The sequence below is a fragment of the Macaca thibetana genome, chromosome 16 (genome assembly GCF_024542745.1).
Source record: "Macaca thibetana thibetana isolate TM-01 chromosome 16, ASM2454274v1, whole genome shotgun sequence".
Lineage (NCBI taxonomy): Eukaryota > Metazoa > Chordata > Mammalia > Primates > Cercopithecidae > Macaca > Macaca thibetana.
In genome coordinates, this window is record NC_065593.1 from 64,850,946 (window position 1) to 64,862,590 (window position 11,645).

Genomic DNA, 11,645 nt, shown 5'->3' on the forward strand with positions numbered 1-11,645 from the left:
TGAGACCCCCATCTACACACACACACACACACACACACACACACAGAAAATTTAGCCAGGCGTGGTGGCAGTAGTAGCTGTAGTTCCAGCTACTCAGGAGGCTGAGGTGGGAGGGTCTCTTGAATCCAGGAGGTTAAGGTTGCAGTGAGCTTTCTGCACTCCAGCCTGGGCAAAAAAATGAGATACGGTCTCAAAAAAAAAAAAGTATGTCGCTTGGAGATAAAGGGAAGAGGAAGATGACAGTTTCGGAACTCCAGTCACCCACTCTGTAGCTAGTCTGTCACTTGGAGTTTGCTCACTACACTGCAAAGCTTGAGATCTGAAAATCTCCAGGGGCCCTTCCCGCTCTGACTCCCAAGATCCTCTCCTGTGACCACCTCAGATGGGACAACAGAGACAAACAGTGGGGACGGGGCCAAATCACAGGTTTATTGGTTTCCAGCTCCAGGCAGTGCACTGGCCAGGCCACAGGATGGGATTAGAGAGGGAGCCAGAGCCGGCACTTCCAGATCTCATTGGGTCCTAGCAATGCTGCCAAGAGAGGTCTCCCTTCCCCAGTCACCTCATGCCCCACGGTCATACTGGGGTGGATGGGCCTGTCCTGATTGTGATTTAAAAATTGAACCTGGAAAAATAACTTTTGTGAAAATTCCACTCTGGGACCAGCAGGAAATGGACTGTCATATGGCACCAGCTGGGATTCATTTCCAGAGGGTATCTGAGTGGGCACATGAGCTGAGCCCCCTCTTCCTGCCCCCCACGTCTGTTGCAGGCCTCAGGACAGCACGTAGACCTCCAGCAGGCTGGAGACGGCGTGCATGCGGTAGAAGATGCCGAAAGGGAGGCAGATGTTGACGATGGCTGCCCAGAGGGAGTAACCGTAGAAATCCACCTCCACTGTGTTGCTGAAGTGAGGGCGGGCCCCGAAGGCAGGCATGATCCACAGCTGTGTGGAGAGAGGAGCATTTCAGGAGCTGGTCTGGATGATGCTGTGGGCTTTGCTGGGCTGTGGCTAGATGGGGGCCCATCTTTCTAGCTTGGTGGACAGGGAGGGCTGGGTGTCCATGAATGGGCAGCTCTAGCATTTTGGACAGGACCTGGCACTCTCTAAGGGGCTCAGGAAGTAAGCCCCACTGAATTTGCCATCCCCAGGCTAGGAGTCCACCTGTGATCGCCTCTTCCAAAATGTTAGCAGGGCCTCAGTGTGCGATCAGGGAGGGGAGAAGAGGTTTCACTAGAAGAAGAGGTACGAGCAGCAAAATCAGCAGCTCTGTCCTGGGGGGTTGTGTGCACACGGGTGGGGGTGGCAGAATCAGATAGGCTCAGGGCAGGGAGTTTGAGGTTCAGACAGAAGGCCACCCCACCCCAGCCCTCCCTGAGCTCTGCCCTCCAGCTCTCCCCTTATCCCCTTCTCCCTTCCTAGGAGTGGGAGAAGGTGGAAGTTGGAATCCTGCTTCCTCTCTGGCTATGAGCTCAGAAGGTTCAGGTGTGGGTAAGAAGCAAAGAACAAAGGTTTCTAGGCTAGCCCCACCCCTACCCCTGATTAACTTCATCCTTGGGCACATCACAGTCCCCTCTGAGCCTGTTCCATCCTATAAAATGAAGGAGATGGAGAAGCTGCTACTGGAGGTGATTTAGGCTCAGATACCTGGACCAAGAATAGCCTCCCAGAAGGTGGCCCCTAGCCTATAAGCCAGGCCTGGGTGGAAGGTGGGGGTGGGGCCAGAGGGCAGGGGGCAGGCACCAAAGCCGGTCCAAGACATGCCGAGGTCTGGGCCTTAATGAGTCTACTGGTAGGGTCAGAAACTGATGACCACGTTTTTTTTGAAGTGAAATTGATTGTGTTGGAAGGCTCCTGCATGGCAACATCCCACACCTGTGGGGCCCATGACCTGGTGGATGGTCCTTCAGAGTGGGACCTCACTAAGAATGACTCTTAGGGCCGCTGGTGTACCTCATGCAGGTAGAATTTCATGGGGTACAATTCACTGTGGTGCTCTTGCTCTGTACTGGGATATACCCACATTAAGTAATTTTCTGTATTAGGGATATTTTTCTATTGGAGGTTATAGCTGAAAGGATTGTTTTTCTATTGAGTGAAACTTCATTAGAAGTGTTTTTTTCTTGGCCGGGTGCGGTGGCTCACGCCTGTAATCCCAGGACCTTGGGAGGCTGAGGCGGGCAGATCTCGAGGTCAGGAGATCGAGACCATCCTGGCTAACACGGTGAACCCCCCTGTCTCCACTGAAAATACAAAAAATTAGCTGGGTGTGGTGGTGGGCACCTGTAGTCCCAGCTACTTGGGAAACTGAGACAGGAGAATGGTGTGAACCCAGGATGCGGGGCTTGCAGTGAGCTGAGATCACACCACTGCACACCAGCCTGGGCGACACAGCAAGACTCCGTCTCAAAAAAAAAATTTTTTTTTTCTCTTTGAGATGTACCCACATAGGTACATGTTTCTATATCAGAGGTAATAATAAGCCCCCCACTGGGCCACTTCTGTCTTGGGTTGTACTAGAAACACCAGGAGCATTTCCCTGTTGGGATGTACTTTCATTACCAGTGTTTCTGCCCTGGGGTACTTCTATACAGAGAACATATCTGTATTGGGTGAAGTCTGTTGCTTTTCTTTTTTTGACAGAGTCTCACTCTGTTGCCCAGGCAAGAGTGCAGTGGTGCAATCTCAACTCACTGCAACCTCCGCCTCCTGGGTTCAAGCAATTTCCTTGCCTCAGCCTCCCGAGTAGCTGAGATTATAGGCACGCACACCACCATGCCTGGCTAATTTTTGTATTTTTAGTGGAGATGGGGTTTTACCATGTTGGCCAGGCTAGTCTCGAACTCCTGACCTCAAGTCATCTGCCTGTCTCAGCCTCCCAAAGTGCTGAGATTACAGGCGTGAGCCACTGTGCCCGGCCAAGTCTGTTGCTCTTAATCTTCGCTGAGTCACTGGGGAGGGGGTGGCTGTTGTAGACACCCTCCTTCCCACTTCACTCTGCTAACAGACCGCTCACACTTACACTGGTCTCCGCTACTTCCTGAGGCTGCTCCAATTATTCTGAGAAGCAGGCAGGTCACAAGTTCCCAGGAGCAGTCACACCTCCCACTGGGGGGTGAGGACCCCGCCTTCCACATCAGCTCTCAGCTCCCTCTCACCTCTGCCCAGCCCCTGTGTCAACCTTCCCTGTGACCCCTCCAGCTCCACCTGCTGCCTAGATGCCAGAATGTTAGGATTTCATTTCCTCTGTGTGCCCTGAGATGCCATTTGCCCCAAAGCTACAGCTGGCCTCCTCTGAACCTGCTCCTTTCCTAGAGAGCTGTAAGATTCTCAGGCGGGCTGGGGGCAAGACAGAGGAGGCTAAGGGCTTAAGCCTGCAAGAGCATCCTTCCTCAGCCTCATCTCCCAAGCCCACCCTTTCTTGCCCCAGCTACTCACGATGACATTGCAGAGCAGGAGAAACAGAGAAATGTCTCTTAGGCACCGGCGTCTCCATTGGCTTCTGGGGGCTGAGATGATGGCCACTGCTTCTCGCTGGTCTGCGGGGCTGGGGCTAACCAGCCTGGGGGTGGGTGGGCAGGCAGGCAAGGTGTGGAAGGCATCCAGGTTGGTGAAGGTGAGGTTTTGGCAAGGTTCCTTGGTGGGGGTACTGTGAGGCTCAGCCCCGGGCGGTCCTCGGTGAAGGCTCTCGATGATAAATATGTTCTGGAAGGTGTGCTGGGCAATCATGAGCAGCGCATGGGTGAGGTCGAGCCCTGCCAGCAGGTCCTGGGGTGTGCCCGCCACCACGGCCACGATGGAGTAGTAGGAGATGGCGTACTGACCCAGGGCGGCACCCATCAGCAGGGCCACGTCCAGGGTGCGCGTGGGGTTCTTATGGTGGTCCATGGCCCGGCGGTCAAAACGGTAGATGATGGAGCCACTCAGGCTGACCAAGGTCGTAAGTCCCAAGCAGACAATGTTGAAGCTGTAGTAGATGACCAGGGCCTGCCGGGTGCGGCCCCCGCCCCCGCCCACTTGAACCTCATAGATGATGAAGACAGCCAGTCCTACCACAAAGAGCAGCAGGCCCAGAACCGGGCCAGCAAAAAAGGTCTCCCGGAAGAGGCTGAGAGGGGATGGGGTGTGGCTGTGGCCAGGGGCGGAGGCCAGGAATCTGCCCACATTCTTCCACATGACGTACAGCATGGTGGAGGCGAAGAGGCTGTACTCGATGTTGAAGGGATAGAGGTAGAAGTACCCCTGCTGGAAGATCTGGCAGACAGCCGTGCTGCAGAGGCAGGAGTCTCCTCCGACTGGGTTGCCCGCACGCTCTGTCGTGGAGAGAGAGACACAGGGCTGGACTGCCCTCCCACCTTCCTAGAGAGGTCTCACCCCTAGCCTGTGACCCTTTTTGTTTTGTTTTGAGATGGAGTTTCACTCTTGTTGCTCGGGTTGGAGTGCAATGACGTGATCTTGGCTCACTGCAAGCTCCGCCTCCCGGGTTCAAGCCATTCTCCTGCCTCAGCCTCCCAAGTAGCTGGGATTATAGGCGCCTGCCACCACGCCCTGCTAATTTTTGTATTTTTAGTAGAGACAGGGTTTCGCCATGTTGGCCAGGCTGGTCTCGAACTCCTGACCTCAAGTGATCCACTTGCCTCAGCCTCCCAAAATGCTGGGATTACAGGTGTGAGCCACCACGCCCAACCTAGCCTGTGACCTTTGTTAAGGGCAGGGTCCCTGTCTTTCACGCCTGCTATATTCACCATGGTATCCCTCATGCCTTCACAGGGCATGGCACACTTCTTCACTTCACAAACATTTCTTGAGCACCTACTGTGTGCCAGAGACTGGGATACATCAGTGCTCAGTAAGAACAGTCTAGGCCAGGTGCAGTGGCTTACACCTGTAATCCCAACACTTTGGGAGGCCAAGGTGGGCGGATCACCTGAGGTCAGGGGTTTGAGACCAGCCTCACCAACATGGTGAAATCCCGTCTCTACCAAAAATACAAAAATTAGCTAGGCATGGTGGCATGCACCTGTAGTCCCAGCTATATGGTAGGCTGAGGCAGGAGAATTGCTTGAACCCAGGAGGCAGAGGTTGCAGTGAGCCGAGATCGCGCCACTGCACTCCAGCCTGGGCAACAAAGCAAGACTCTGTCTCAAAAACAAAACAAAACAAAACAAAACAAAACAAAACAAAGAAACAGTCTGAACCCCAGGGCTGCTCACTTTACCTCACTCCATTCCTTCCATCCCTTCCTGCTCTGGCTCCCTGAGAGAGAAAGTGGCTCTTGGGAACCTCTAAAGTTCAAGCTTCCTCACGGCTCTCCCCACCATCTGAATCAGCCCAGAAAGCCAGCTGCTGTGCCCAAGTCTCCACCATGACCTCCCATTACTTTTGTTTGTACCACATGGAAGGGAGTCTTGACTTGACTCCAGAATGTATTTGTAGGATACTCTGGGCTTTGGCAAATGTCTCTTTTCATCCTAAGAACTAGCCCTGCTGGTTTTGCAGATGAAGAAACTGAAGCTCAACGTGGTGACGTGACTTGTAAATGCAGAGTGGATGCAAACTGCCTGACTTCTGACTGCCTGGGACAGGCACTTCTCCGGCAGGCCTCTCTCTCCAGTCTGCAGGCCCCCACGTGAAGTCCATCATCTCCCTGGTTTGGTTTTGCACCCTCAGGAGTCCTCTTTGTTCAGGGTGGTCCTTTGTAAGGCTCGCTGGGCTGGGGTCTCCCTGAGGGTGGGGGCCATGCTTTTTGTTGCTGGACCTTCCCATGCTAGGAGCATGCATGTCTTAGTTATCTTGTCTGGTCCTGGCTATTGGGGGACCCTAGAGAAGTCCAGAGAATGAAGACTGGAGACTGGATCCCGTTCCTCCCTAGTTTAGCATATTGGTTAAAAACAAAGATGGATATGAACGCTAGTGCTAGACCTTGGGTGAGTTACTTAAGCTCTCTCTGCCCTAGTTTCTGCACCTATGCATGGGAATGGGGAGAGTACCCATTTCACAGGGAAGTCTTTTTTTTTTTTTTTGAGACAGAGTCTCGCTCTGCCGCCCAGGCTGGAGTGCAATGGCCGGATCTCAGCTCACTGCAAGCTCCGCCTCCCGGGTTCACGCCATTCTCCTGCCTCAGCCTCCCAAGTAGCTGGGACTACAGGCACCCGCCACCACGCCCGGCTAGTTTTTTGTATTTTTTAGTAGAGACGGGGTTTCACCGTGTTAGCCAGGATGGTCTTGATCTCCTGACCTCGTGATCCGCCCGTCTCGGCCTCCCAAAGTGCTGGGATTACAGGCTTGAGCCACCGCGCCCGGCCCACAGGGAAGTCTTGATGGTTAAATGCGGTGTTTAAAACACTCAGCACAGTGCCTGACATACAGACCTCAGTAAATTGTCACCATTAACATTAACTCACAAAGCACCCAGCCCAAGGCCTGGTAGCCACAGGGCCATGATTATTTTTCACCTTCTCCTCCTCCCCGGGCTCTCCCATCTGATCCATGCTTGCACCAAAGAACCACTCTGCCTCCCTTCTGCCTTTCCCAGCTTGATCACTCTTGCCCTTTCTTCCTGGATTCTGGGTCTGGTCTCTCTCTGTCTTTTTTTTTTTTTTTTTGAAACAGGGTCTCACTCTGTCACCGAGGTTGGAGTGCAGTGGCGCAATCACAGCTCACTGCAGTCTCGACCTCCCAGGCTCAAGCGATCCTCCCACCTCAGCCTCCCACAGTAGCTGGGACCCCAGGCATGCACCACCACACCCAGCTAATTTTTTGTAGAGATGGGGTTTCATCATCTTGCCTAGGCTGGTCTCGAACTCCTGAGCTCAAGCAATTCACCTGCCTTGGCCTCCCAAAGTGCTGAGAATACAAGCATGAACCACTGCTCCTGGTCCTGGGTCCTTCCTGGTGGGATGGAGACTGGACGGGGGGCCTGGGCTGCAGCTTCAAGGATAAAAGGGTGCCCCGATACTTCCCTTCTGGGGTCACCTACACCTATCCTGCAGAGGTAGATCCTGCAGCAGGAGGAGGTCCTTGGCTCTCTCCTTTGCCTCCATGCCCTCATGGGAGACTGACGTTACAAACTCACAAAGCACCCAGCCCAAGGCCTGGTAGCCACAGGGCCAGCATTAAGGGGAAACTCACGGTCAGAGGCGAGATGGGCGTGGCTGGCGTTGCTGTGAGAACTGCTGTAGGAGTGGGATTGGTGCACAGATTCATCCACCACGGCCGCCATCCAGATGGCCAGGTTGGTGGTGAGTGTGAACATGAGACCACACCTGTTTGGGGTTGGGGGCAGGGACAAAGAAGCCTGTGACCCTTTGGCAGGTTGGGGAGCAATACTGAAAGCTGGTGTTGAGAAATGAGAAAGCAGCCAGGCCTGTGTGAACAGGGAAGCTGATTTTGCTAGGAACACAGCCTGGCTGGTATGACACCCAAGACAGGGCTAGGAGATTTTCCCGGGGGCCACCACCACTCCCTCCCCTGGGAGAAAGGGCCCCACAAAGTAGTGGAAGTCAGCCTGACAAAGCAAGGAGGCCTGGGCTGCAACCCCACCCAGGGGACATAAAGAGAGGCCCTGCTCCGGGGTGGAAAGCCCGAATCTCTCCTGCAAGGTGAACACCAGCATACTGGGCACAGGCATGGAGCTGCAGCTCTCACCGGGTCAGATTCAGGTGGACGTGAACGCAGTCTTTAGCGGAGACCCAGAGGAAGTAGGTCTGTATTGAGAGACATTGGTGAGAGTCATTTACTCCATAGATGGACAAAACTCCAGTGCACCCATGCCCATGCCATCTTGTTCTCTCCACCTGAGGAACCTTACACCGAGTCATCAGGTTCATTTTAGCTTCACAAAATGAGGCAGGGGCTGGGTGCGGTGGCTCACACCTGTAATCCCAGCACTTTGGGAGGCCGAGGCAGGTGGATCATTGGAGGTCAGGAGCTTGAGACCAGCCTGGCCAACATGGTAAAACCCCATCTCTACTAAAAAAACAAAAAAATTATCTGGGTGTGGTGGTATGCACCTGTAATCCCAGCTACTCGGGAGGCTGAGGCAGGAGAATCGCTTGAACCCGGGAGGCGGAGTTTGCAGTGAGCCAAGATTGTGCCACTGCACTCCAGCCTGGGCGACAGAGTGAGACTCCATCTCAAAAAAAAAAAAAAAAAAAAAGGAAAAAGAAAAAAAATGAGGTGGGGAACACTGTCTCTTTCTATTCTGACACAGTTTGTATAAAATAGTGGTTCTCCATTCTTTAAAGGTTTGCAAAACATCACATGTAAAACCCTGCCCGTGGTGGGGTTTATTTTGTGTGGAGGTGGGGGTCAAGTAGATTTCTGACTACCTAGTTTTTTTTTTTTTCCTGGGAGCAAGGCCAGCCTCAGGTTAGGTCTTGCTCAGGGTGGAAGGAGCCTCTGTGGACTTCTCACCTTCTTTTGACAACATCCCCTGCTCATCCTCTTCCTCTGTCGCCATACCAGGCCTTGCTACCGTCTGGCTGCCTGTGAATCCCTGCTATGGCATTTGGTGATGTGGGGATATCTATATTTTCATTTTATCTGAGTATTCTTCAAACCCATAAAATATGAAAGACTAAAGCTACATAAGTGCCACAACCACACGTGTGCTGAACTGTGAAAACCTGGGCAGCAGGGGTGATGTTTCTGGGGAGGACATCATCCATGACGCCATTTTGGTCATGATAGAGGGCTGGGGGCTGTTCTGATCCCATCTAAGCCCAGTCCCGTCTCAGCTCAATCAGAAGATCTTTCAAAGTATTGTTTATGCAACAACCACCACAAAACGAATGTTTGAGAAATCCCAGTTACAGGCTACCCTACTTTCCAAACAAATACAGAACAGAGGGACCAAGCTGGCAGGAGCCTGGACTGATACAGAAGCCCCCTACGGGTACCCAAGGAGGGCAGGCCAGGTTCTAGGAGACAGGGCTGGCTGTCACAGCTCACACCTCCTAGGTGTTAATTACTGGCACTGCTTAAGTTGAAATAACATTGCAGAGCTCCAAGTGGGAGCTCACGTTGGGATATTACTTCATTATGAGGTGTTTCCGCATTGATGGACTCCTGTGATGCTCTCTACAGCCCTGTCCCCAGTTTACTTAATAGCTCAGGATACGAGGCGGGTGGAGCTCAGGTCTCCGACCCCTTGTTGGGTCCTTTCCAATGGCCAAGTGTTAGCTCCTTTCTTCCACACAGCGACACTTACCTGGATGATGACAAACACAGCCTGGATGACAGGGTGCAGGATCTTTATGGCTGACTGGCACTCAAAGAAACTGGAGTAGTAGCCGGTCTTGAAGATATCCATGATGAGGGTGCAGATACCAAACAGCACCAGTCCACCTGAGAACCAGGGCGAGTGGGTGGTGGTGGTAGATCAGAGAGGCAGGAGAGAAGACCTGCCCAGCTGAGGACAGGCCCTGAGGATGGGAAGCTAGATGGGTGGGTGGACAAGTGAGTGAGAGCACTGTTGGATGGATCAGTGGGGAGGGTGGGAGGATAGGTGGATAGGTGTATAGACAGACTGAAAGGTGAATGGGTGGATGGAAGGGTGAGTGTATGACTGAGTGGGTGGATGGATGGACCTGCTACCAAGCCCCCGTCTCTTTGGGGCTGTGTGGATACCGCAAAGGGCCCTGGCTGGGCTCTTTCAGTGACTGCTGTCTTCTGGTTCCTGCTCTCCATCAAAGGCCCTCCCTTAGCCAGCCTTCTCCAATCTTCAGACCAGGGGACAAAGAGGTCCCACCCCATCCCTCTATTTATCCCTTCCCCAGGACCCCTTCCCTTCCTCTTTATCCTTAACTGCAGCCCACCTCACCCTCCGGTCCTCCTGGTCCTCTCTAGGCAAACTCTCACCCTTATATGTCACCCTGGGCTCTGCAACTCCTGTGAGAGCCCTAGCCTGCAGCTCCCTGCTGTGCCCACCCCACCTCGCCCCCACCTCCCCTGGCACCTCGGAGCCAGATGGGGCCAGCGTGCGCGTCCCGGTAGGGTACCGCGCAGGGGCAGCGCACGGTTCGGAGGAGGTAGAAGAGGATCCAGAGCATTGCCAGCAGCATCATCGTAGTGAGCAGCGCGAACACGTCGGTGTCGTACACGGCCACCTTGTTGAAGGCTCCGCCGCTGATGAGCGTGCAGGCGAGGAGCAGCACGTTCGCGGCCAGCAGCACGGACAGCAGGCGGCCGCCCTTCTTCCACACCTCCCTGGGGCCCGCCCGCGGCGCCGGGGGGCTCTCCTTGGGGCCCGGGGCCAGCTCCTCGGACATGGCGGGGGCGACTGGAGAAGGCTAGAGGGATTACTGTCGGGGAGGAGCGGATAAAACTCCAGGTCAACCCCGACAGCTCTCTTTCCCCCATCTCATCCCTAGATTTGGGGACTAGGGAGTTCCTGACCCGCAGGGTGGGGGCTTCAGGTGCTGGAGGAAGCGCTGGGAAAGGGGAAGAGAAAACACGGAACCTGCCCCTCTCGCTGGACAGGAAGAAAGAAAGGAGAAGCGGCAGCACCCGGTTGGACCCCTCCAAGGTCCCCACTCCCCAAGTCCGACTGCCCTTTGGCCCGGGGCACCCACCTGGCTGGGCCTGGAGCCGGCGCTGAGCTGGGGGTCAGGGGACGGTGAACGTCTCCTCTCTCCCACGCCGGGATGGACAGGCGCTTTATACCCAGGCGGACAGGGTGATTTACAGCTGCGGGAGTTCGGCTCCATAAAGCTCTCAGTCCCGCTCACATGATCCATCTTTCTCCAAGGTGAATTTAGGGAAGAGCCCGCAGGAGCCAGATAAGGCAAGATTCATATTTACCCTTTGAGAGGCGACCCCACTCCGTCACCCCGGTGCGGCCAGGCTCGGGCGCGGCCCCGCACTGAGGCACCCAGAGGGCACCCCGCCCCCGGTGCCCACCGCGCCCTGGCGTGCAGCATTCCAGGCGCCCAGAGCCCCGAGAGCTAAGCTCAAGAGACGTCCCAAAAGCCCGCGGGCACCCTGACGCCCTCCAGCCGCGACGCACCCTGAATCCTGTGCTCCTCTGCTCCTGCTCGGGGTGGGAACCCCAGCCCCCCTCTCCCCCGCAGTCCTCGCAGTGATCCAAGCTCTTTTTTCCTCTATCCCACCGCCCTGCCCGCGCCCCCGCCGGCCCGCGCTCTGCTGGATGCTGCGAAGTCCAGGGCTTGGGTGCGAAGTTCCACGCGGCGCACGGAGCCGCTGCCAGTCCTCTAGCGCCCTCTGCTGGAGCGCGGTCGAGGGACTCCGTGCGGGCGGCGGCGGCCTGGCCTGTCCCACTCGCTGACCATACTGCGGTCGGTGCTGGTGCCCCTTCTTAGGTCCACTGTCCTGGGGCTCAGGACGGCTCACCCACCCCGCCCTCCGGCACCCCTCCCCAGCTCTCGGCTCGTTCCACTGACAGGTGGAGAAATAGGAAGCCACAGCGCCCCAGGCTCTAGTGAGGACAGACCCCTGACTGTCCCCGGACTGGGCGTCACAGGGCGGGGCCCCGGGATGGGCACTTTTGAAGAGGAGGGCAGGGCCTTGCGTGGGTCACCCTCGTGCGTTGAGGTGCATGCAGGGTGTTTAGGACCCAGGGGAAGACCGGGGGCGGCTCCCTGGACAGAGGGAGATTTCGGCTCCCCCCGCAGCCCCCCTCCGC

The 11,645-nt window shown here is 55.4% G+C and overlaps 1 protein-coding gene across 1 annotated transcript; it reads right to left on the minus strand.

Annotated features, from left to right (window-relative positions):
* Positions 1 to 411: 411 nt before the first annotated feature.
* On the minus strand, positions 412 to 10,636 carry OTOP2 (otopetrin 2). Its single transcript, XM_050764291.1, has 7 exons — positions 10,576 to 10,636; positions 9,960 to 10,305; positions 9,213 to 9,349; positions 7,649 to 7,707; positions 7,133 to 7,266; positions 3,440 to 4,314; positions 412 to 946 (listed from the first exon to the last, which is right to left on the minus strand). Exons 2-7 carry the CDS (start codon positions 10,270 to 10,272, stop codon positions 776 to 778), a joined length of 1,689 nt encoding a protein of 562 aa, XP_050620248.1. The 5' UTR covers positions 10,273 to 10,305; positions 10,576 to 10,636; the 3' UTR covers positions 412 to 775.
* Between the last annotated feature and the right edge of the window lie 1,009 nt (positions 10,637 to 11,645).

What these genes read in the sequence shown, in the direction of transcription:
- OTOP2 (XM_050764291.1), bottom strand. Translation starts at nt 10,272, where the DNA reads ATGTCCGAGGAGCTGGCCCCGGGCCCCAAGGAGAGCCCCCCGGCGCCG. An exon ending in TGGCCCCATCTGGCTCCGAG is followed by an intron (nt 9,350 to 9,959) that starts GTGCCAGGGGAG and finishes CCTGGTTCTCAG; the next exon opens with GTGGACTGGTGCTGTTTGGT. An exon ending in GTCCACCTGAATCTGACCCG is followed by an intron (nt 7,267 to 7,648) that starts GTGAGAGCTGCA and finishes AACCCCAAACAG; the next exon opens with GTGTGGTCTCATGTTCACAC.